The 25,648-nt window shown below is 40.0% G+C and overlaps 2 protein-coding genes across 2 annotated transcripts; one reads left to right on the forward strand and one right to left on the reverse strand.

Annotated features, from left to right (window-relative positions):
- Positions 1-18,014: 18,014 nt before the first annotated feature.
- Positions 18,015-19,133, reverse strand: LOC147538725 (uncharacterized). The gene has a single exon (XM_086642995.1). The coding sequence runs from the start codon at positions 19,131-19,133 to the stop codon at positions 18,015-18,017; it is 1,119 nt and encodes a 372-aa protein (XP_086499121.1).
- A 2,705-nt stretch (positions 19,134-21,838) lies between these two features.
- On the forward strand, positions 21,839-25,197 carry LOC147538726 (protein CHAPERONE-LIKE PROTEIN OF POR1, chloroplastic-like). Its single transcript, XM_086644692.1, has 3 exons — positions 21,839-22,550; positions 23,816-24,176; positions 24,901-25,197. The coding sequence occupies exons 1-3, from the start codon at positions 22,194-22,196 to the stop codon at positions 25,074-25,076; spliced, it is 894 nt and encodes a 297-aa protein (XP_086500818.1). The 5' UTR covers positions 21,839-22,193; the 3' UTR covers positions 25,077-25,197.
- The last annotated feature ends 451 nt before the right edge of the window (positions 25,198-25,648 follow it).

Consider the following 25,648-nt stretch of genomic DNA (forward strand, 5'->3'; position numbering starts at 1 on the left):
AAAATCTCCCTGCATCAGTCTCCTCCACTTCAAAGAAACTCGCCCCGAGTTTACTGATTGATTGGAAGGTTGTCTTGAATGGTACACCCATGAGAAAACTTTGTCGTGAATTGTGCATGGGAATCACCAAGCTATCAGATTGGACGGGAGACTTTATTAAGTCACAGAAAACTTGCGGACTATAATTGTGATGTGATTCAAACTCCCTTTTCACTCCAAAAATAAACTTGTATAGATCATGAGTATAGTGATTGAAAATTACGAACTTCGATGAAGACTTTCTAATAAAACAACTTATCAATCCACGTGAAACAATTTTAGATTCGCCAAATTCTGAGAACGGATCTTCGTATGAAGGAACTTCAATTAGACTAATGTTTGACTTCCGAAGTTTTTCACCTTCCTTTGTTTCAGCTTCTTGAACAACGTCCGTTGTCTCAATTTCCTGAACAACTTCCTTTGACTCGATTGGTTGAACCACTTCCTTTAACTCAATTTTCTGAATAATTTCTTTAGAAACAAATTCCTTACCGTGTAAATTGATATCAGGAGATTTATTTGTGAACACAATAATGTTAGATTTTGATTTGTGAGTAATATTACTTGAATTTTCTATGCTCACAATTTGTGGTGGTTCAACATTCTCTAAGGGAGTCGTTTTTACCTTTTTAATAGTCAAGTGAGGTTGTTCTTCCCTCGAAATCCAAACTTCCTATATTTCCGTTCCTCAGCTTCAAGTTTTAAGGCCAAGTTGTACGCCTCCTGAATAGTCCATACTGTAACTATCCCCACCTTTTCTCGAAAACTAAATTTTAATCCGCTTAAAAATCGATTTGCTACAACATCTTCATATTCTATAATGTTCTCCATATTGTTTCTTTAAGCCAGTTTTGAAAACTCCTCATAGTACTCACCCACCGAACGCAATCCTTGTCTACAGTTCTGGTAAGTCATAAACAAGTGTTGTTGATAATCTGGTGGTAAGAACCTCTCTCTCAGGTTTTTTTTCATAGACGGCCAATTCTGGATTGGAGCCCTTCCTTGCCCCACTCTTTGACGTTGTAACTGATCCCACCAAACAGCGGCACTTCCTTTCAGTCTACAAGCAATAATGTTTACCATCTGTTCACCAGGAACAGTATATGACATATTCACTTGCCGCTCAACCTCATGTAGCCAATCAAGGAACTCTTCGATCGACAAATAACCATTGAAGAGTGGTATTTCTTCCTTGATTTTGTATTCATCATAATATATACGCGTATATAATTGGTTAGGATAATAGTTACCTCTATTTTCTTGGTTGCCAGCATATTGTTGAAGTGGTTGTGCTCTGCCTTCGTTTCCATTAACAGCTTGGTTGTGGGCGAATCCCTCAACACGTTCTCTGTTAATAGGTTGCCTAGGGTTTGTATTGACATTCAGGTTGTTAATCATCTCCATAACTTGGGTTAGTTGATGACTCAAACCGTCAATTTTTGCCCACATGACATTGTTACCTCGTTCATCGTCGAGGTTTGTGTTTCTAGCTTCGTCTTCTGCCATTAAGCCAGGAGAAACCTTGCTCTTGATGCCAACTGACGCAGCGGAAAATTCCGGAAAAGAATTAGAACTCCGTCTAAAACTTATAGAACCCAGAAAAAAGTCTTTGATCTCCGTCTAAAGACTATAGAACCAAAACTAAGAAGATTTAATACTAAAAAGCTGAACTTTATTGATAAACTTGAATGAATAAAACAACTCCTAGATCCCTCTTTATATTGACTTAGGGTTTCCTTAACCTAATCAAACTCAAATAACAATTTCTAATAAATAAAATACTACTTTCCTAAACCTAATCAAATTCTAATAACAACTTCTAAATAAATAAAATACTAGAATCTAAAACCTAAAAAGTTTCATAAAAATATGAAACTGCTAAAAATAATAATTCTCTACTAACAAAAATATTATGCTACTAAAATAACTAGATTTTAAGATATCCAAGATACTTGGAATATCTGATGAAAATCTCCCTGCATCACTCTTTCTCTCTGAGAGAGGGAGAGACCGATGGGTATTATCACCGGAGAAGATGAACAAAAAAGACCCAAAACAAATGAAAGTTTACTTTTAATTTTAAGTCCTTCTCTTCCCCTCATGAAACCCACTTCTCTAAACAATCTGAATCATCTTCTTTCCTATATCTCTGACAATTGAAAGGTAGAGAGAAATCTATAAAGCAAAGTAATCGCGTAAGAAGTAAATCTTAACAAGTACTAATTGAAGAAGGGAGAAAATGTGTTGTGGGTGTTCGATGTGTAGGATCTGCTTCTTCTTGATATTGGTGGTTATTTTGATTGGGCTTATCCTTGGATTCAAAGTATTTAGTCACAGGTTCGATAAAGTAAGAGAGAAAATCAATGTTTCCGGTCCAACCAACAATGGAACTTCGTATTATTCTAGACGACCCTTCTTGGGTTATGGAGCTCCCGGTCCTCTCTTGGAACAAAAGAATAGAGTGATAATCCGCTAAATTGACATTCACAATCTTCACAACGTCATGAAACCGGATTTGGCGAGAACAATGACGAAGAACAAAGAAATATCACCAAAAAGAAGATTGGACAACATATACTGAATCTAGATGACAACATCTGATTCGATCATCAACCTCTACTTGGTTCATCGTTCCTACATATATTTTAGTATAATAAAGTTTAAGACTTTTAGGATTTTCTCATTTGTGATCTTTAGGATCTTTTCATTTGCGACCTTTAGGGTCTTTTTATTTTGTTATCGTAATGTTGTACTTCTTTACCTTCATGTTGTACTTTACTTTTGTAAGTTCTGGATTGTAATTTACTTATGTAAATCTCATGTTGTACTCAAAGGAGTCAAAAGTCTCAAAACCATGTGATGTACTAGATCGAATTCCTACATGTGAATGAAAATTCTAATGAACTAAAAAAAAAAATCTTCTGCCCATCCACTACTCTATATACTCATCTTTTATTTCTCGTAACTACAACTTTTTCTTTTGAAAAGTAAAATAACTTTTCAATCCTTTAAAACACATTTATTGTTCGCTATATTTTCTATGTTAGTTTCAAATCATTAATTACTTTGGATTTTTTAATTTTATAACTATGTTTTCCTCTCTCATTGTAAACTTCTAACTAATAAATAAGAACTAATTAATATACATGTCCTCTGATAAAAGTACAATCATTTGTTTCCTCGTATAAATGAATTAAAAGCTTATAAGAAATTTTTATGTTGATTTCAACACCAATAATCTATTTAATTTTTTTTTAATTTCAAAACTATTGAATTATTGTAACTTCTTAGTTTCATTTCTTCCCGCTTGTCTTTGTTGTTTTTTTTGTTTATTGTTTGCAAAGGTGAAGTATGTACTCTTCCTACTTATCTGTTCCAAAACCATTAACCTTATCTAATGTGTTAGATACAACTGTGTGCCCTAGGAGCATGGGTTATAGCCACTATATCATATGGAACAACTTACCTAAATGTCATGTGATATAATTTGTGGGACAACATATAAATCAAAATTTACCCAAAACTCACAGATACACTTTCTGGGCCAACTTATCTAAAAAAATATGGGATATAAAGTAGGAGACAACTCTTTCAACAAAAAAAAAAAGTAGGAGACAACTCACCTAAAATAGATAGGTTGACGAGGCTGTTTTTTTAGGAGAGAGAGACCCGGCTGACGTAAGCAGACGATTGTCTCTTCCCTTCTCCTTTCCACAGCAAACCCTAACAACTCCAGTTCAACAACAAAAAAAACCCTAACAACTCCAACAAATCTTCACTAAATCATCAACTCCACCACCCAAAGCTCACATGCAATCACATCCACCTACTCCCTTTCATCTCATCTACATATACGAACAATCAACTATTAATTAGGCCACCTCTAGATCCCCATATTCAAAACCCTAGTTTTCACCATCTTCAACCATAAATTCTTCATATCTTAGCAAACTAAAGCATAATTAATACTCTCCACCTACTACCCCACAAAGATTTTGCACCAGTCAGCAACAATTAGTACTTACAGCAGCGAATCTCGCTTTTCAAGTCAAGAACCCTAGGGATTGGGGGAGCATCAACTCGAGTAGCAGTCTACGAGCTCTACGCGTCAAAATCTAGACACCTTTTCTGCCATTATCACCACGTAAAGGTAACAAACAACTCTTCCTCTTCTTCTCTGCCGGTATTACTACTTAGTTGTTAGTTTTAATTTTGTTTTTTCTGTCTTAATTTTCTTCTTCTCTCTCTCTATCGAGTATGTCACCGGTCACTTCCACTTCAGCCGAGTAGACGGCTCTGGAGTGTAGCTAAACCCCTAATCCCTTGCATGTTGAGCAATGATTTTCTTTTGTTTTGATCTCTTCGAGCTTCCACTCCTCTATTTAACCCATAGCTCCTATTTCCCTCTCATCACCAACTTCCTTCTCTGTTCTATTACTTACCTTTTCTGTTTAGCTATGGCTTCTCAATATTCTCTTTCTACCCATGGCAAGTTAACCCTCAAGTTTATCAAACCTTCCTCTAAACAGGAGCTGCAACCCATTGACACTGGTTTCATAGCTCGTTGGGTTTGTCCTTATGATGTAGGTTTGACCTTCATTAAAAAGATGTTCTTCCCACAGTCACGGTTCTTTCGTGATTGTGACTATTACCCTACCGTTGGTCCTGTTAACACTAGTTTCCTCATCAAGCCTAAAAGTCAGTTCGTTCTTGATGCTCTCAATTTTGGTCGTCCATGGGTTTTAAGAGGTATGCTTCTGGTTCTCAAAGAAGTGGTCTTCCCACTTACTGATTCTACTGATGACTTATTTTTCGAACCCATGCGATGTACTCTCTACAAGGTCCCTCAAGCTCTTCAAAATCGGGAAGACTTTGAATTCATCTTTAGCTGCATGGGAAAGATAATAAGCATCAAACCAAGGAGTTTTGGTAGAGTGAATAATAACACTGTCAGTGTTCACTTTATGTATGATATCAGGTCCACTTTACTTGCAGTGATCAACCCTATCTTCTCTGATGGAGAGAAAGTCATCAAGATTAGCTATCAGAAATTCCCAGGTGCTATCTGTAAACTTTGTCGCATTGTTGAACACCCTCTCAATAGATGTCCTATCTCTGCTAACTCTTCTGATGAAGAGTCTGATTCCAACCCTGAACCCATGGAAGCTATTATGGTAGATTCGATCTCTGTGGTGGCGGAACCTCCTCAACTCCTTGCCCCACCACCCTCTCCTATCCATGGAGTCATCCCTCCTCATCAACTGTTTCAAGCCTCTGGAAAGAGAGTGAGGGAGAATTCTAGACCCTCTTCTGCTGCCAACTCCAATCACTCTCTGGATGGCTCTATGGAGGATGTTACAATGCTAGAGAATGTGGAAGCTCGTCGTCTCTCACAAAAATCATTGCTCCTGACTCACAGACTCAATGTTTTATCCAATGCAAGGGATGGGGATGAAGTTGCACTTTCAGTTTCGTCCTCTCAGTAATCTTTCTTGGTGTTCTCCTTTCTGTCTAGTTTTAATGATTATGTTATCTAGTTAGTAGTCCCTATGTTCTAGTTCCCTGTTTTTTTGGTGTTCTCAGTCTGTCTTTAGCTAGTCCAGTTCAGTGACTTGGTATCTTGGGGTTTCTTTGGTACCAGTTTTTTGTGGTTTATCTGATTTGTATCTCTGTTAGCTATTGTCCATAGCTGGACCTTTTGATTTCTTAAGTTGTGATAGGTTGAACTGGGTGGTACTAGACACCTCAGTTTTCAATCATCCTGTTTGTAGTAGCTATATTGAGATAATATTCAGACTATTTAGTTGGTTTTTGTTCAGTTTATTTTCTTTCCTTCTAGTTCCTGTCTTAAGCATATTTCTTTATCCTTTAGTTTATCCTGTTAGTCTTCTTCCTCTTTCTCTCTTCTATTTCTTATATCTTTTTCTTTTTTTGCCTTTCAAATCATTGGTTGTGCCCTTAGACTCATTTACTAGTCTTAGTAGTTGGGGGCCTTCTCCTGGGCCTCTTGAGGTGGTGTCAGACTTATTGGTATCTTGACCGGTGGAGTCAATCTTCATCTTTGACCCTAGCTTTTAGGGTAGTCTTGGATTGGTTGCCTTTTGACTTCTGTTAGTTTTAGCCGCATTTAGGCCTTTTCTGGGCCTCTTGTGGTGGCTTTAGACTTAGTGAACCCTCGGCTTCTGTGGTCTGAGATTTTAGGTGGCCTGCCCCTATACTTTCTGCGACAAACCTCTTCATCCCATCCATGGAGCTCTCTGTCCTTGCTTGGAACGTCCGTGGTTGTGGTAATTTTGCTAATCGTAAACACCTCAGCAGACTCATTAAAGAGCATAACCCTGACTTTCTTTTCCTTTCTGAAACCAAATGCCTTAACACAAACCTTGACAAATTACTGAACCTGACTAATATTTATGAGAAATATGTGATAGACCCTATTAATAAAGCAGGTGGGCTTGCTCTCTACTGGTCTCCCCAATTTGACATAATGGTTATCTACTCTGACAATAATATGATTCATGTGCAAGGTACACACACAGTCAAGGAAAGCATCTTCCATATCACGGGCTTCTATGGAAGCCCATACAGTAAGGATAAAATGAAACCGTGGGAAATCATGGCCCAACAAGCCCCTACTTCCCACACCCCCTGGCTTGTCATAGGTGACTTGAACTGCATTTTTTACCAGTCTGAAAAACTAGGAGGCAAAGAGGTCTCTCAGACTTCTATAATCCAAAGTAAACAAACTATTAATGAAATGGGTCTCCAGGACATTGGCTTTGTAGGCTACCCCTACACCTAGTCTAACAAACAATTTAGTGGCAACCTCATCCAAGAGAGACTGGATCGTGCTTTAGTGAATTACAATTGGCTTACCACTTACCCCCACTCTAAGCTCACCCATCTTCCGACTCTAGGTTCTGATCATAACCCCATTTTTCTCTCTACCAAGCCAAACTCCTCCCTTGGCCGTAAACCTTTCAAATTCATTCGTACGTGGATGTCCCACCCAAATTGTGCGCAATTCATCAAAACTAACTGGATTACCATCCCCACCCCGATCCAAACCAAACTTAACTCTCTGACTATTAAATTTTCAAAGTGGATTAAAGATGTCTTTGGGCATATTGACAATAACATTAAGAGCCTCATTCAGCAACTTCAATCCATTAAAGATGTTGAAAGGTTCAAAGTTACCTTCACCCAGATTGAAACCCTCCTCCTCCAGCAAGAGAGCATGTGGAAAGAAAAATCGAGAATAGCCAACATCAACTTAGGTGATAGAAACACTTAATACTTCCATGCTAAAGCCACCACGAGAAATCGTAAAAGTCAAATCCATTTCATCAAAACGGATGGAAACTCGTGGACCAATGATGAAGCAGAGATATCCACTGTGTTTGCTATTCACCTTCAGAATATTTCTCTTCAGTTGGTTCCACCTTATCTGACAATCTCATTGAGTGTTTCAACCCGCAGATCTCTCAATCCCAAAATGAAACTTTAACTGCCCTTCCTGAGTTGGAGGAAATCTGTAAGGCCACTTTCTCTCTGAAACCTGGAGCAGCTCCTGGCCCGGATGTGTATCCCCCTCTCTTCTACTAAGCCAACTGGGATACTGTCAAAGATGACCTCATCCATATGGTTTCCCTCTTCTTCAGAGAAGCCACTCTCCCTACGATGTCTAATCATACTCACATCTGCCTAATCCCCAAAACTAAAACTCCCCAAACTCCGCTGACTATAGACCTATAAGCTTTCTCAATACCACCTATAAAATCATTACCAAAATTCTGGCCAACAGGCTCAAACCCACCCTTACTGACATCATATCCCCTTTCCAAGCCGCTTACGTTCCTAGTAGGCACATCATGGACAATATCATCATAAGCCAAGAGCTAATTCACTCCTATAAGAAAATCAAAGGAGCGAAAAGCTATTTCGGCCTTAAACTCGATATGTCCAAAGTTTTTGATCGTATTAAATGGCATTATCTGGAGATAATTATGCATATGATGGGATTCTCCCCTAGTTGGCTTAAGCTCATTAGTACTTGCCTCAACACTAGCTCCATGGCTGTCCTGATTAATGGCGCCCCGGTTTAACTTTCGATGTTAGTCGGGGGACTAGACAGGGTGACCCTCTTTCGCCTTTCCTTTTCGCGATAGCGATGGAAGGCCTTAGCCGTCTGCTTGATAAGCAGAATAGCCAAACCCCCTTTATCGGCTTCCCTATTCCTAATTCGGATCTTACCATCAACCATCTTCTTTTAGCCGATGACTGTATTATTTTCGGTCAAAATTCCCTAGATAACATCCACAATCTCAAAAATATTCTGAAAGAATTCAGTGACGCGTCGGATCAGATGATAAACTACTCTAAATCCAATATCTTCTTCTCTAAAAACTCGCACCCGAAATTCAAGCGTATGATAATTCGGGAGCTTAAAGTTCATCAATCCTCGGCTGGCGATAAATACCTCGGCACTAATCTTTTCATTGACAGAAACAAAAAATCTGTCTTTCAACCTCTTCTCACCCAAATTAAAAACAAACTGGCCAAATGACAATCCAACCTCCTCTCCCAAGCTGGTCGCTCGGTAGTCATTTCAACTATCGCAGCGGTTGTTCCCGATACCAAATGCAGTGTTTCGCCATCCCAAAAGGCATATGTAACAGCATTGAGTCCATCCAAAGGAATTTCTGGTGGGGAAAATCCAAAACTTTCCACACTATCAACTGGTCGACTATTTGCAAACCAAAGAAGCTGGGTGGACTTGGGCTTCGCCTCCCTCTTCTTGATAATCAGGCCTTCCTTAACAAGATCAACTGGCGCATTATCAATAACCCTAACGCCATATGGGTTCGCGTCCTCAAAAGTAAGTACTATCCCAAATCTCATAAACCTACTCCTCCCTAAGCCAATCATTCCTGGCCCTGGGAATCGATTACTAAGCATTACAATCAAATGGAAGGTCTAATTTTCTGGGATATCAATAAAGGAGGAAATATTATCATTTGGCAGGATTTTTGGATCCCGAACCACCCCCCTCCCATAACTAACCAAAGTGAGTCTAACCTTAAATGGGTTTCGCAACTTATTACTAATAACAGTTGGAATTTTCAGATTTTACAGCGATGCTTTAACAATGAGATATGCAGATCAATCCTGAGCATCAACATTCAAAATAATCAAGAGGATAAACCGACGTGGACGTTAACAAAATCAGGTAATTTTTCAATAAAATCAATGTATAATTATCTGAGAACAGAAAGCACAAATCAAATGCAGGATCAAACCGACTGGTTCTTTATATGGAACATGAATACTATCCCTCGAGTTAAACTATTTTCTATGGATGTGTTGTACCAATAGCTTACCTGTGAAAGCTAAGATAGGCAAATTCATTGGAGACTCATACTCTTGCATTAACTGTGATGAAAACGAAACTTTAGATCATGTAATGCTTCATTGCACTTTTGCAAAAGCAATATGGTTTCATTTTCAGGTTAGAACAGATCACATTAGCTCTACTAATCAATGGATTCAACAATGGAGAAATCTAAATGAGGATATCACTAATCAATATGCCAAGATCCTTTGGTTTATATGGAAAGCTCGTTGTGAAAACTGTTTTAACACGAACAAACAAAACCCGAGACAAATGATTGACAGAATAAATAATGCTTCTATCACTCCTCTCAAGATTGAGACTATTATCACTAACAAATGCAGGAAGAACACTAAGCAACAAATATGGAGACCTCCATCGACACCATACTTAAAGCTGAACGTCGACGCCTCTTTTACCAATATTACAGATCAGGTCGGAATTGGATGTATCATTAGGGATGAAGAGTCTAACTTCATTATAGCAGCAGCGGACTCGGTGCGGTGCCAAAATGTGGAAGAAGGTGAAAGCCTAGCCATCCTTTCCAGTATCCAATGGGCGTTACAATTGGATATCACTCACGCTCATATGGAAAGCGATAACCAATCTCTTATCAATTTCATCAACGGTCAAAGTGTCGGACTCCACTGGCAAGCCGTAAAGATTATGCAACAAGTAAAGGTCCTTATAGATTAATTCGAGGGCATCATCTTCACCTTTGTTCCTAGAGACTGCAATCCTCCTGCAGATGCGCTTGCAAAGTGGGGAAGAAGAAATGATTACAGAAATGTGTGGAATACTGTACCTTCTTTATTTCTGCTTTACTCTAGTTATTTTGTTTGTATTTTGTATGTTCTTGGTTTCGTTAATGCAATGTTCCTCTCATAAAAAAAAACTCACCTAAAATAACATGAATTAAAAACTTACCTAATATATGGAATATAATCTTACCTGAAAAAATGTAAATAAAGAACTTAACCGAAAGATACAAAAAAGAACAGGAAATTGGACCGGAGGCCCTATTTCATGTTTTTTTTTGCCAACAAGACAAATTATCTTTTTGGACTTTTAGGCCGAAAATAGTCTTGAAGGACAATTTCAAAAGCTCTCCCATTTCTAATGTCGAAATTGCCCTTAGAATCTTAGTTTGCGAAGCTTTGCAAACTGGTTTCTCTGCTTTGCAATCTGATTTACAGAGCTTTGCAAACTGGTTTGCACTGGTTTGCAATCTGGTTTTCCTTGCAATGACTTTGCAAAACTTTGCACACACTTTACGGAGCTTTCTAATCTGGTTTGCAGAGCTTTGCAAACTGGTTTGCAATAAGGTCAGTTTCGTCTTTTCCTTATATTAGATAATTTACAAAAATGTCATAGGGAGCTGAAGCCTATAAAAAGTTGATAAATCCTTTATAACCAAAACTCCAATTTTGTAGGGAGTTTTGACCAAATTTTCCAAAAAAAAAATATGGGTAATAGATGATGGGTAAACTTACCTTAAAAATGTAAATTGAAAGCTTAAAATTTAAAATATATCATGTGGTGTAATCTACCTTTTTTTTGTTTTGTTTTGTTTTGTTGAGAGATGGTGTCATTTAACTAAAAATTCAAAAATAAAAGATACTGCTTTAAATATAACAAATATAAAAGAAAAGACATCATACATAAAAAATAAAATAAAAAATCCTTAATAGCAATTTTTTTATTCAAAAAGGAAAAAAAATGGGTCAGGCCCAACCCAGATTTCTGATGGGTTAGGCCAGGCCTAGCCTGCCAAGCTCGGAACAGAGGCCCAACTCGGGCCTAGGATGAAACCCAAGTTGATCAGGCCCCTTTTTTGTACAGGTCAAACTTGTAAGGAACGGGTCGGTCTGAAGCCGACCCGGGACCAATAAGCACCACTACTTTTCACTCATATGTGTTAGAAGTGACTCGAATATGGATCGGTATTGAACCCGATTTACGACCCGCAGACCCGCATACCCGCTTATAAGGCAATGGTAATTGCCTGCCAAAATCGAAGGTTTCAGCGCCGAGTTTTTGACCCGTTAGCAGAGCTGATTATTGAGACAGGGTTCCAAGGCAGAGCTGGACTCCGATACAGAGTTGGAATGCGAAGCTAGGTTTATGTCGGTTATTAGTGTTAGCGTATCCATGTAATGTCGGTTGTAGAGAGAGAGAGAGTCGGTGAGGCGGTGGGATTAGGGTTTAGTGGCTATATAAACTAAACCCTAAGGAGATATCAGTAGCACAATCTCACGAAATCTCTTGTGTAACTTGTTTGCTTATCACAATGAAAATCATCGCGTTGTTGTCGCCGTGGAGTAGGTCTCACCAACCGAACCACGTAAATCTCTGTGTTCTGTTCTTGATTGTTCTTTACTATTCCTGCTGATGTCAAAAATTGGTCTTCCGTTAGATCAGCATGAAAAAGGGAGTTGATGCATGACATCCTCTATTATGTATGAAGCCTTCGTTATGTTGGGGGTTGAATAGCCTGGAGTTCTTGCTTCCAGCTCTGCTTCTCTTTATTCCAGCTCCTGGCTCCTGCTCCTTGCTCATGTTCGTCTGTTCCCGAGGAGGGAAAAACCTGCAAAGGGTTCTAAACCCGCTCTGACGCTCAAGCCAGTCAGGGTGCTCTTTGCAGTAAAAGAATGAATATTGATTGATCCTTTTGGGGGAGAGTTATGAGAACTCTGAGTTTCTTGTGATCTTTTTGGGGTAAAGAGATCGTGTCCTGTGAAGGACGATGTGGGGGGCCTTTTATAGGCGATGTTAGGCCGACTGTGATTAGTGGCGGTGGTGAGGCGGTTGCCGTCAATCCGAAGGGAAAGTTTCCTCTCTTGAGTATCTAAGGTTTCTCTCAGAGTCTATCCCGGATCTTTGATAAGTGGATGTTCCTAAGTTCAAGGATTTTTCGTGGATATCTTGCCGGTGTGATAGACTCTAAAAGAGAAGTTTCCTCCTTTAGATACGTGGAGTCCAAACTAGCTTAAACAATTCGAGATGTGTAGCCGACTGAGATCTTTCTAAAAGTTTCGGGGATTAAATCGGTAGGTTGCTTGGCGCTGCTGCCTCCCCAGTTCTGGGCTTAAGACACTGGCCGAACCTGTGTGGACCCCCCTCACTCTTTTGGAGACCCCAGGGCTGATATGTCCATGCCAAGGGCGTCTTGCAGGGCTGGTTTCTTCTGGTCGACTTCCTTGTTGGGGGAACATTGGTGGACCATTAGGAGCTCAGCGGTCCTGCTGCCTTCAGCCGGCTTGACCCTGTAGACTTCAGGATCTTGACTTTTCAGACGTTAGTCAACGTTTGGACATTTTATGCATCATCAACTGCGACAACCAGAGTGCTATTCATTTGACCAAAAATCAAATGTATCACGAGAGAACTAAACACATTGACGTCAGGTATCGCTTTATTAAGGACGTGATTGAACAAGGGAAGATCACGAGATAACTAAACACATTGGGCTGGTCCTTTTAGTATTGTGGCGAAGACTACGCACCATATGTTCTGGTTGGTCGTGTATAAGTTCATTACTGCATTGTAGTTGTTGATGAACACCACCGGGTCCTCCAGGCCGTGGTAATGATCTAATGCTGGGACCTCGAAGTTCTTCGGCTTCTCAAATTCTAATATCTCTCGGCAGAGAGGGGTTTGATGGGTTACTGCTTTCCCCCATAATCTCTCCTTTTCTTTTTCTCGAGTTAGCTCTGTTACCTGATGTATGAGCACTTCGCAGACGGTCGGGTCGTCCGTGCAGCCTTGGTCAACCCCCTTCTATTTAGGGATGTACGGTCGGTTGGGATCTAATGCTCCGTATTCCTCCAGGATGTTCTCCAAGCGCATCTGGTCGCCGGGTTGTAAAGTCAGATCTCCAGAAGAGAATGCATTACCAGGTGAGAAAAGTCGCCGCTCGTATCTCCTGATTACTTCTTCTCTCTCTTCGGGTGTCGCGGATTTCCTGACCATCTCTGCTTTGCGGAGGCTTTCCTCCAGTTGTTTTGCCTCCTCATCCCTTCGGAGGTAGTCGGCCTTGGCTTGTTCTAGCTCGGTCGTGAGCTCGACTGAGCTGCGGAGCCTGTGTGGTGACCCACGTGGGATGTGTTCGTCTGAAGACATGTTTGCCTGAGGGACTCAGGGAAGTAGTTAGTTTGGAAAGTTTGATAAATAAGATTCAGGTTACCGAATTGAGGTTTTGCTGGAGAGATGCCCTCCTTCTAGCGCCAAATGTTGATGTCAAAAATTGGCATTCCGTTAGATCAGCATGAAAAAAGGAGTTGATGCATGACAGCCTCCGTTATGTATGAATCCTCCGTTATGTTGGGGGTTGAATAGCCTGACGTTCCTGCTTCCAGCTCTGCTTCTCTTTATTCCAGCTCTTGGCTCCTGCTCCTTGCTCCAACTCCTTGCTTTTTGCTCCTGTTCGTCTGTTCCCGATAGGGGGGCCGGGGGACCTGCAAAGGGTTCAAAAACCGCTCAGACGCTCAAGACAGTTAGACTGTTCTTTGCAGTAAAAGATTGAATATTGATTGAACCTTTTGGGGGGCGAGTATGAGTTACTCATTGGGGGCGAGTATGAGTTACTCAATGAAATGAACCTGTCTTGTGGAAGACGATGGGGGCCCTTTTATAAGTTGAATTAGACTGATTGTGATAGACGGTGTAGATGAGGCAATTGTGATCCTCCGCTTGAGGAAGTTTCCCGCTATTCGTGGTTAGGGTTTTCCTTATAGTTTATCTCGTATCTAGGATAAATAGAAGTTCCTAACTTCAAGGATAGTTCGTAGATATCCTGTTGAGGTGATAGATCTTCTAGGAGATGTTTCCTCCTTTGTGACTCTTGAAGTCCAAGCTTGCTTAAACACTTAAGATCTTTAACCGACTGTGATCTTTTAGGGAGATTCCAGGATTGAGCCGGTAAGCTTTCGTCGCGCTTCTGCCTCCCTAGTTTAGGGCGTGAGGCATCGACCTATCTTACGTGGACGCCCTAATTCTTTTAGAGATTCCAAGGCTGATTTGATCGTGATTTAGACAAAACAGGGCTGATACCTCTTAGCTGATCTTGGCCGACGTCCTAGTTCGGGACGTAGGTGGCGAAGCGTTGCGGGTTCAGCAGCCATGCTGCCTTAAGCTGGGTTGACCCGTTGGACTTCTTGTCTATTCTTGACTTCTTGATGTCAGTCAACGTCTGGACATTTTATGCATCATCAGATATGACATGATATTATTTTATATACTAATTACTTGATGTGCATATTTATTTCCATATTGATTTTGTGACAAACATGAGTCCTTAGATTCTTATGTGTTTATGAAGAAATTTAAATTACTAATTTATCTCATTACTTATAAAATCGACACTCTTCTCTTTCAATCCTTGTCCCAGAGATGATGTCCACTCTCTTGCACTTTGTTTTTTATATGTGAGAGAAGATCCAAACCAGAAGAATCCGGTAGCAGCCCCCAACGATTCCCTCTCTGTCTCAGATTTTCTTACTGAAATTTCAGCTCAAATCTCTTTCTCTCTCTATTGTACATTAGAGTCTTCTTCAATCACTCTGAAATTTTATCTCTTTTATGCTTTATTGAATCCTCTTGTGATCACTCCAAGACACTCGAAAGAGATATCAAAAATAGAGTTTGTAATTGAGACATCTTAAAATTAAATGCTTCTACATCATCTTAAGATCTCAATTGAGTTTTGCATCAAAGTTTTTTTTTTTTTAAAAATACTCTGAAGTCTTAAATGACCCTTATAATTTTATTAAAAAAACTCTGAAGTCCTAGGTGACTCTTTTTTTTTTTTTTTTGTTGAACTAAAATAACATTAATGGAACAGAACGTTATTACAGTAGCGATCAATTAAAATACAAGGAATATTGACCCATTCTTTGCTCCTGTTACACTTCCTTGCCCACTTCGCTAGCTTGTCAGCGTTAGAGTTAGCTGTTCTTTTGGTGAAATGGAATTGAACTGCTTCGAATTCTTTTTTGATGACTTGGATCTTCCTGACATGGATCAGCGATTGCCATTGGATGGTGTGACGGTGGTTTCGAAGATGAGAGATAAGATTGAAGTTGTCGCTTTCGACTATAATAGAGCGATGCCCATGGGCTTTGGCCCATTCCAGCCCATAAAGGATTGCCTTGGCTTCACATTCTTCACTGTTTCTTCCTCTAGAAGTTTTCGCTTGAGCATGAATAAATTTAGCATTATCATCGTGAGCAATGAGACTTAAGCCAACGATGGAAGAAATGTTAGTGAAAGAAGCGTCCACATTGATTTTTATATATCCGTTTGTAGGGGGTTTCCATCTATCTACCTGTTTATTCTTGGGTTTGGACGGTTTAGTATTCACTTTCGGAAAGTTGTCTATCATTTTGATTATTTTCGTGACTTCGTTGATCTCGTGCTGAAAGCAGTGGTCGCATCTAGTTTTCCATATAATCCAAAGGATGGTGGTGAAATGTATGTTTTCCTCAGTTTGACACCTGTCCGGGTGATCTTCCCACGAAAAGATCCAATCCGTTATGGAGGTAATGTTTTCAGAAATGATGTTATAGTGGAACCAGATATTTTTCGCTAACGCACAATGTAATAGTGCATGTTCGATTGATTCAGTGGAAATGCAATTAGGGCAGTTCGTGCTGATTTTAACATACTTGCCAATTTTTTCTCTCACTGGAAGAGCCTGATTGCAAATCTTCCAGATAAATAATTTGATGCGAGGGATGGCTGGAATGGTCCATAAGAATTTCCAGTTTCGCGAGGTGCTGTTTTGGTTATTATTGGTAGAGCTTAAGTGCTTGTATAGCGAGGATACCGTGAATTTGCCGGATTTAGATAATTTCCATTTAAGGTGGTCTTTGCCGTCAGGGTTAACTGGGATAGATCTGATGAGGTTTTGGGTAGCCGAGTTGAAGTTTGCATTCAGGAGATCCTCATCCCAATTATTATTAGTAATCAGCTGTGAAACTGTGGTCAGATTAGAGTTATAGAGATTACTTACTTTCCCATCACTATCGGGGATCCAATTGTCCTCCCAGATGTTGACATCTGTTCCTGATTGGACCTCCCATTGAGAAAACTCCTCAATGTAGGCGTAGTGTTTCCTGATATTCTTCCAAATCCACGAATGATGAGGTTTCGCCGGGCCCGGGGTTGTAGAGTGTGGGAAGTATTTATCTTTTAGAAGTTTGGCCCATAAATCCTCAGGATTAGTTTTAAGCCTCCAGGCCAACTTCCATAGTAGCGCCTGGTTGTCGAGTTCAGGTAGGTGTAGACCGAGTCCCCCCTGGACTTTAGGTAGACAAATATGAGCCCAAGCTTTAAGGCACAAACCTCTAGACTTACCCCACCAGAAGTTCCGTTGTGCGGACTTGATGCTTTTACTGATCCCTTTCGGAATTGCAAAGCACTGCATCTGATATCGGGGTACGGCAGCAGCAATGGCCGAAAGGACCACTGTGCGACCTGCTTGAGAAAGGAAACAATGATTCCATTTATTGAGTTTATTCTGTATTTGTTCTAATAGATCTTTAAAGACCTTAGTTTTCTGTGCTCCTATGAAAAGTTGAGATCCCAAGTATTTTTCCGAAGTAGAAGCATATTTCACTTTCAGAGATCGCATGATCATACGTTTGAATTTAGGATGCGAATTTTTCGAGTAGAATATATTGGATTTAGTATAATTTATCATTTGTCCTGAAGATTCGCTGAATTCCTGCAGAATATTTTTAAGGTTATGGACGTTGTCTAACGTATTCTTCCCAAAAATAATGCAGTCATCTGCAAAGAGAAGGTGAGAGATCTCCATATCAACATGATTGGTGGGGAAGCCTAGGAACCTGCCTTGATTAGCCGTGTCCATCAGTTTGCGGCTAAGGCCTTCCATGGCCAGCGTAAATAGGAATGGCGAGAGGGGATCACCTTGCCTGATACCTCTAGAAGGGGAGAAAGGTTTACCTGGACGGCCATTAATGAGCACTGCCAAAGAGGAGGTAGTAATGCAAGCTTGAATCAATTTAATCCAGTGATCCGAATAACCCAGCCTACTCATAATATCAAAAAGATATTTTCATTCGATCCTATCAAACGCCTTAGACATGTCTAGCTTGAGCCCGAAATATCCCGCCGCACCCTTCATCTTCTTGTACGAGTGTATGATTTCCTGTCCCATAATATTATTATCTGTAATCTGTCTATCTGGAACAAAGGCGGCTTGGAAAGGTGAGATGATGAGGTTTAATGTTGATTTGAATCTCTCTGCCAAAACCTTCGTGATGATTTTGTAGGTGGTATTTAACAGGCTAATCGGGCGGAAGTCCGATGGGGTTTGAGGGGAGGTAGTTTTAGGGATAAGGCAGATGTGAGTATGGTTAATCCCTGGAGGAAGACAAGCAGAAGTGAAGAAGTTTCTGACCAGAGCATAGATATCCTCGTTAATTGTCTCCCAATTCGATTGAAAGAAGTACGGGGGGTAGCCGTCTGGACCCGGAGCTGCTTCTTTCTTTAGACTGTTTATGGCCCCATCAATTTCCTCTATAGAAGGGATAGCCACCAGGTTGATGTTTTGACTGGGTCAGATGCTCGGCCTGAATAATCTGTTAGTTGCAGGGTCTTCCTTGGGGTTAATAGTTGAGCTGATATTCAGGAGGTGAGAGGAAAATACGTCTTGGATCTCCTGAACCTCATCTTTCCACTCTCCATTGCTATCTAAGATAGCGTTTATTCTGTTGGTCCTGTTACGCTGCATAGCCTGCGAGTGAAAGTATTTAGTATTTTTGTCTCCTAAGGAAATGAAGTTGGATCGGGATTTTTCCTTCCAGATACTTTCTTGTTGAAGATAGAGGTTTTCGAGTTCAGATTGAAGCTTAGTATAATCCTCCCTCGAGTTGCAATTTTGAATTCTGTTTGTGACTTGAGTTATGTTGTTTTCTATATTGCCGTACACGTGCTTATTCCAGTAAGTCAATTTCTTGCTGAGTTTCTTGAGGTCCCATTGTATGTTGTTGGGTATACTCTTCTGCTTAATAATATTCCAATGTTCTTCTATGAAGTTGAAGCAGTCTGGGTGGTTCATCCAGGTACGGATGAACTTGAAGGGCTTCGGTTGGGATTGGCTCTGGTCCTTGTTCGTAAGAAAGATAGGCAAGTGGTCGGAACCAACTGTCTCTAAATGAGCAATGGTAGACTCTTGGAATTGACCAAGCCAAGGAAAGTTCACCAAGGCTCTATCCAGACGCTCTTGGATAAGATTATCCCCGTACTGTTTGTTACTCCAAGTATAAGGATGACCCTGAAAGCCCAGATCCGTAAGACCCATGTCACTGACGATCTCCTTGATCCTGTCAGTATGAGAATTAGACCCAGTAGCTCCTCCACATTTATCTTGAGGGTCCAGGATACAATTCAGATCTCCAATCACTATCCGGGGAAGATCCAAATTGACTCGAAGGTTCATAAGGGTTTTCCAAGGTTTGAGCTTACTCTTAGCGTAGGGAGAACCGTAAAATCCTGTCATCAGAATAGTCTGTTGATATTTGGGACTGTGAATTTCCGTATGAATCATATTATTGTCCGCGTAAATGATTCTGACATCTAGGTTATGTTTCCAGTATAGAGCAAGCCCTCCTGCTTTATTTATCGGTTCCACGAAGTGATTTGAGTAATGTTTTCGGATGGGAATATTCTTTATCATAGTATTCGATTTATTTTTCGTCTCTGAAATAAAGATAATGTCCGGATTCTGTTTTTTGATGAGAGTCATAATGTGTTTTTTCGTAATAAAGGAGGAGGCGCCTCTAACATTCCAGCTAAGAATCGTTGGGTTGTCCATTGAGACAAGGGAGTGTTCTCCGTCTAGGGGCACTCCTGGGCTTCGGGCCCAATCAAGTGGCCGCCCCACTGGGCCTAAACCACTACCGCTTGACTGCACCCCCACCCCCTACTGAAGGCAGCCCTGACTAGCACACCTCCCCTCCAAACCAGTCCCAGCACTCACTACAGTAAGGAACAACAAGAGGGAAACAGAAGACAGGAGGGAAAGCAGAACCAGAAACTAAAACTGACAGAAAGTAGCTAATATCATAAACAGACAGAAGAAATAAACAAACTAAACTAAATACAAAGTCCTGCTAAACCCAGATAAACACCAAAAAACAAAAATCAAAATCACTAATCTGATTGTCAAAGACCAATCAGATTAGGAAGCAGTACCAGTCCACTCACACAGAAAAGAAAAGGAAACTTAACTAAACAGAACTAACTAGAAAAACAACCAAGAGAACAGAAGACACTATCAACAAGCTAAACAAGAGAATTGGACTGTCCTTTTCCACCACCCGATCTTGCCTCCGAAACTTGACTAGGAGAGGCCAGCAGAGAATCCGCAAAAAGATGTCTCCTTCTTTCTTCCGTACTGTCAACATCTTCAGGAGGGGAACAATACCAACTTTCATTCATTGGAGGTGTAAACCCCAACGAATCAGTAGAACTCTTAGAAACCCACTGCAACTGACTTCCACCCTGTGACGAGCTACCCCCAACTAACATCTCTCTTTGCTTCTTAGCAAAAGTATTCCTGATCTCTCCCTCTTCAATTTTGACTTCAATCAGACCTTGAGGTTCCTTCCTCTTACCCCTTTGGTGAAAGAGGTCCTGAGGGGATAAGAGAGCTTTGGGGGGATGAGGAATCTCTGCAACAGTTAGAGCCCAACTTGACACAGGAAGAGGATGATTGGAAGAAGTGTCCATGGGGGTACCCTGGTTCCTAGGGGTGGCTCGAAGACAAGGGGTCATAGGATGTTCAACTATTCGACAGATATGGCAAATAGCTTTGGGGAACCGAAGATAACTAAAGTTAATAGGTTTACCACCATCTGTGAAAATAGAGGTCAAAGTAGACAGAAGAGGAGTCCTTACGTCATACATGAATTGGATCTTGATGAAAGGCTTGGTTAACATGTGGAAGTTCTTTGGCAGAATCTGCAAAATGTAACCCATACACGAGAAAATGATCTCCAGGTCATGCTGGTTCTGGATCGAAGAAGGCAGGTCAGAGAAGTGGCACCACATGGGCTCCTGCATCAGCTCTGGAAGTACTCCATCAAAGGGGAACTCAATCTCTTGCATAACAATCAGCAAACCTCGAATGATCCTGGGACGGCCTTGGTTGATCTCCGTCATTACTATTTGATTACTGGGTTTGATCAAGAAAAAGTTATGACCTTGATTGATAGGAGTGACCTGGCATTCTCGAAAAAACTTGGACTGGTAGTAGAGTTGTCTCCTGATGAAGCCTATGCCGTAGTTATATTGGCAGCATAACCTTGCTATGAAACCAGAAGAGATCTCCTTAAGATCTTTGTTTTCTGCAGGCTTAGGGTAAGTGATGGTGAGGTTTCCGTAGTCAGAGAGGTTGAGTTGGAGGGCCATGTTGCTAGACAGATTATCGACGTTGAAGGCAGAGGGTGAGGACGACATGAGGCTGGTAGGGGAGAGAAGATGTTTGTCGAGGTATGAACTTAGGCTTTTAAGTAAGAGAAGGAGAGAGGCAATAAGAACCCAGGGAATAAGCAAATGGGAATAACATCTTCTCTTGGAAAGGATCAACATCACCTCGAGAATCTGACTCATAATGACAATCCAACCTGCATACTCAAACCCGCACGCTGAAAGTGCCATGATAAAGTTTCTTCTTCGAAAGCCAGAAATCCCAACGAACACTTGGAGGTTCGTCAAATACCTCCTATAATCTTCTTCCAGATGTTAACCTCGGTTCAAGAACTCTCGCATGCAAGGGGGTGGGGATCCGAACAGTCCAATTCTAACTTTCTAGTTATTACACATGTTGAAAATTAACTGCATCTAATTAAATGGAGTTAAAGCGTACCTGACTAACTCGATCTTCTTACCTGGATTCGCGAGAGAAGCGTTGGTTCCCGAGGATTAAACCCTTCGACTTCTAGCCTGATGAAGACAATCGCGTGCCTGATTGGTTGATAAGGATTCAGTCTGGATTCGGATTAAGTGCAAAGGATTAAAATCGATGGAGGAAGATGAAATTAGGGTTACGATTTGGGGGAAAGGAGAGGGAAGTTCGATCGCCTAGCTGACGTCAACCGAGAGCTTCTCTCTCCTCAAAAACCCGTCGGTTTGGGTAGGTGACTCTTATAATAAAAAAAAAAAGTCTTGCATTGGAGATACTCTAAGATGATGAGACAATATTAAATTCTAAGATTTTTCAAGAACAAACTCAATATTTGAGATTTCTCTTGAGACCTCAACTATCCACATCAACATTTTCTATATTAAAAAAACTAGCAATCCAAGAGATATCACTTAAATAATCTTAAAAAATTTAGAGTGTTGTATTAAAGACGTGAACTGTCCATTCTCAATAATGAGAATGAATCTCAACTTAGACTTGAAAAATATGACTACTAATTTTGCTTTTGAGTTTTGCATTGGAGATGCTCTAACTTAGGGTACCTTACCTTTAAGTTTCTACCCATTCAGTTGAACATGGAGTAACACATTTTATATCTCTCAATTAAGATTGACCTCACTAATAAGATAAAAGAGTGTTTTGTCAAAACCACTCTCTACCACAAGCATAGAAATGTTTCTTACATTCCCTTTTTTGTCATGGAACCAATTCCAAATAATACTCAAATTGTCTCCCCCCCTCTCCCTCTCTCTCTCTCTCTCTAACAAGAAGTAATGAAACGGACACGTCTATGGTAGATAGAAAAAACAGATGAAGGAAATGGTTGCTTCTCTCAACTCCATCATCATCCGTAACCCTAGCTTACCAATTCGTACTCCAACCTTCCATTTTCCTTCACCAATTACATCTCTTCTCCGGATCAGAACCAACTACTACCCATCGCCGGGAACTAGGTTTTTATCTTCCTCTTCTCTCACGTTAGGTCGAACCTCAACCATTTTAGTACTTGCTAAATCAAAAGATGAAGATTCAACTCCTTTTGAGATGTCACTCGAAAACGCTTATAAACTTCTTGGTGTTATCGAAGGTGCTTCCTTTGATGAAATCCTTCTTGCCAAAAACTCAATTCTAGATTCCTCCAAAGATGATGAAGAGATTATGGAACAGGTAAAATTATCCTTCAACCCACATGAATGATTAAATGAATGATGAATACTATTTGGGTTTTATTCTGTTTACCAATTCTACTATATTATTGGGCAATTTGAGAAAGAACTACTTAAGAAACTAAAAATTTCCATCAAAATGGTAAAAATTTTGCTAAATTGGGAACTATACATGTTTATTTGGATTAATGACCTAAATCTTGTTCCTTTTAGCTTTATGCGAACCCAGGTAAGAAACTCAAAACTTTCATTGGTTTGTTAAAAATTTGATTATCTAGTTTACCATCTTCAAAAAATCTGGTCCCCTTTTTCCTAAATGTGCCCTAACTGCAAATATAATCGGTTTTATACTCGAAATGTTCTTTTGTTGTGCTGCACATTTAAAATTTCTATTTTGCTTTTAACTTTTTGGAGATAAAATTTCCGTACATAGTACGAGTTTCGAAAATCCTGTTTCGTGCACGTTGTAAGTATAATTTTACTAACAACGTAAGTTTGGTAATTAGTTGAAGGACGTAATGTTTCTTTGATCGATTTCCTGAATTTACCCGAAATGTTGAAATGGATCACTTGTGTGGTAGAAAATTTTTGTGTTTTACCATGATCATCAGTTACTTAATGAAACGTAATCAATGATCGTACATTTGTCCCAACCATCAGGCGGTTTTGGAAACATAGGTACTTTTGTGATACAACCATAACTAGGTCATATAAGGGTATACTGCAATTATTTAAGGTTTTGATATAGCTGTGAGTGCACCTATAATATACGACCAAGTACATTTGTTTGCACTCAGATGGACAATGTCAGCTCCCAAAGAGGACAGGTTTTATGTCTAGTACTGTAGGAATATATTGCTCATTTAGTGCTTTCTTGTTACTGACTATTAAACGGAAGGAAATGTTTGATTGTTTCTAGGAGAGGTAGGTGCTCCCATTTCTATTAATGCCATGACATTTTCCAAAGTCGGTTCAATTTGTGCTCAATCTACAGTCACAACAACTACTAATACATTATTTATCATATTGTCTGGCGTTATGTGGATGGAAGACTTGATTATACTGGACCAAATTTTAAGAGCAAACTTTTCAATTCTAAGATTGCTTGTGGACGGTTTTTGTGACGGAGCTCTCTTTCCAATTTCAACTGGATTGATCATTTCTCGAAGAAAGTCTCCAGTCCACATAACCGAGTTTCCCGTGCGTATAGTTTAACAACAGAAATTGTATTTGTTCGTAGGCGTAAAGTTGTTTCCGTTGTTTCAGGTAGAGGCTGCATATGATAAATTACTCATGCATAGCTTAATTCAACGCCAGGCAGGAAAAGTTGTTAATAACAGCATTCGTTATGCTGATGTGAAAACAGTGAATGGTCCAGGGATGAGTTCAATGCCACAATTGCTACAGGCTAGAGTAAAGAATGTACCAGTTTCAGTGGAACCACCAACTGCTAGTAACTTAGCTATACAAGCAGGGGTATATGGGGCCTTAATGGGCTTAACATATATCAATGGAGCTGCCGCTGCTTCATCGGCCCCATATGCTGGGGCCGATATTCCTGGGATAATCTTAGCAGGTAGCTTTGGAGCATCATTATACTTCCTGACGAAAAAGAATATCAGTCTAGGTAAGAGACCATACTGATATGTGTATTACCTCTTGTTTAATCTTATTCATCATAAGGTGAAGGCCAGATGATGATATCATGGGAAACGTGAGGGTCATGCGAACTGCTTGCTCTTACGTGGTGTATGTTTATTTGTTTTTCCCGAATTCATATGAAATCTGCCTCAAGTTTTAAATGGATTCGAGACAAATTACTCGTTTACTATCTGGCCTGTGCGCCTGACTCGTTTACTCTCCGAGTCATACCTAAAATAAGTCTCATTAAGAGCTCATTGTATGACATAACCTGAAATTATTTTAGCCCTCCACGACAGATTTGTGCGGAGTCAGATTCAAACAATCAAAACACAAACACTAACCGGCACTGCTTGAGAGTTAATAGGCATTCCAAACCTGTTATAAGCTAATAAAGTAAAACATATGCGTATATATTTGCCAGGCCTTTGAGTGGGTTTTGGCGCCTAGGCTGTCCGGAGGGCAAGTGTGGGTGGCATAGGGAGTGCCCATGCTATGAAGAATAACCTACACTATATCGAACCATGCTAACAGGGTTTGAGTAATGCTTAGATTATTCATTTTCTTAGATGATTGTTACATAATATTTACACCAAAACCTCTTCCATAGAGAAAGCAAAGCATGTCAAAATACCACTGAGGTGACAAGTTCATTTTCTTTCTATAATAATCTAATTACTGTCTTGGTTGTGTTTTTTTTCCTTGGGCAGGAAAATCGACGATTATAACAATTGGGGGCCTTGTCGTGGGTGCTACTGCAGGATCAGCAGTAGAAAATTGGTTGCAAGTGGACATTATTCCATTTCTAGGCATACAATCCCCTGCTGTTGTAGTAAGTGAATTCATACTCTTCTCTCAGTTCCTGGTATCCCTGTACCTATTGTAGAAAAAGAATTACAACAAAACCTCATATTGTAACCCTAAACCTGTAAGTATTATTTCAACTACTTGACCTCCTTCATTCTCTAATCTTCTATATATATTATGGGTTGCTTGGTGTTGTCGAATAATTGTGCCAATTTAGTAAAAGTTGGGTTGAAATATCAGAGGCTGTCACTGGTCTGACTCCGATCTGTGAGCCTATTTTTGAGCTTTTAATGAGAAAACATGCCGATATTAAATAAAGAAGATTTGGAGCAAGAAGGAAGAAAGAGAAAAAGATAAAGAAAGTGAAGCATTTTTTTGTTGTTTTTTATGATCTACTTGAGAAGAATTTAAGCTTCCTAGTTTCAACATCCTTGGACCACAATATTGTTGTTGCTCTCTGTGAGATTTAAATTTCAAAATAGAAGAAGATATGAAAAGTTAGCCATAAACATTTAACTGCCTTTGATGATTTTCTCTTCGCTCAACTGCAAATTAAGACAAACTGCATCAAATGGTTCTCTCTTCTTTCTTGGCACATTGGCCTAAATGAAACATAAAATTTAGATTTGAAATCTAAAGTTACATTAGATT

The sequence above is a fragment of the Eschscholzia californica genome, unplaced genomic scaffold (genome assembly GCF_041429995.1).
Source record: "Eschscholzia californica isolate CP2 unplaced genomic scaffold, dmEscCali1.0.p SCAF_5, whole genome shotgun sequence".
Lineage (NCBI taxonomy): Eukaryota > Viridiplantae > Streptophyta > Magnoliopsida > Ranunculales > Papaveraceae > Eschscholzia > Eschscholzia californica.

What these genes read in the sequence shown, in the direction of transcription:
- LOC147538725 (XM_086642995.1), bottom strand. Translation starts at nt 19,133, where the DNA reads ATGATAAAGAATATTCCCATCCGAAAACATTACTCAAATCACTTCGTG.
- LOC147538726 (XM_086644692.1), top strand. Translation starts at nt 22,194, where the DNA reads ATGAAGGAAATGGTTGCTTCTCTCAACTCCATCATCATCCGTAACCCT. An exon ending in ATGAAGAGATTATGGAACAG is followed by an intron (nt 22,551 to 23,815) that starts GTAAAATTATCC and finishes CCGTTGTTTCAG; the next exon opens with GTAGAGGCTGCATATGATAA. An exon ending in GAAAAAGAATATCAGTCTAG is followed by an intron (nt 24,177 to 24,900) that starts GTAAGAGACCAT and finishes TTCCTTGGGCAG; the next exon opens with GAAAATCGACGATTATAACA.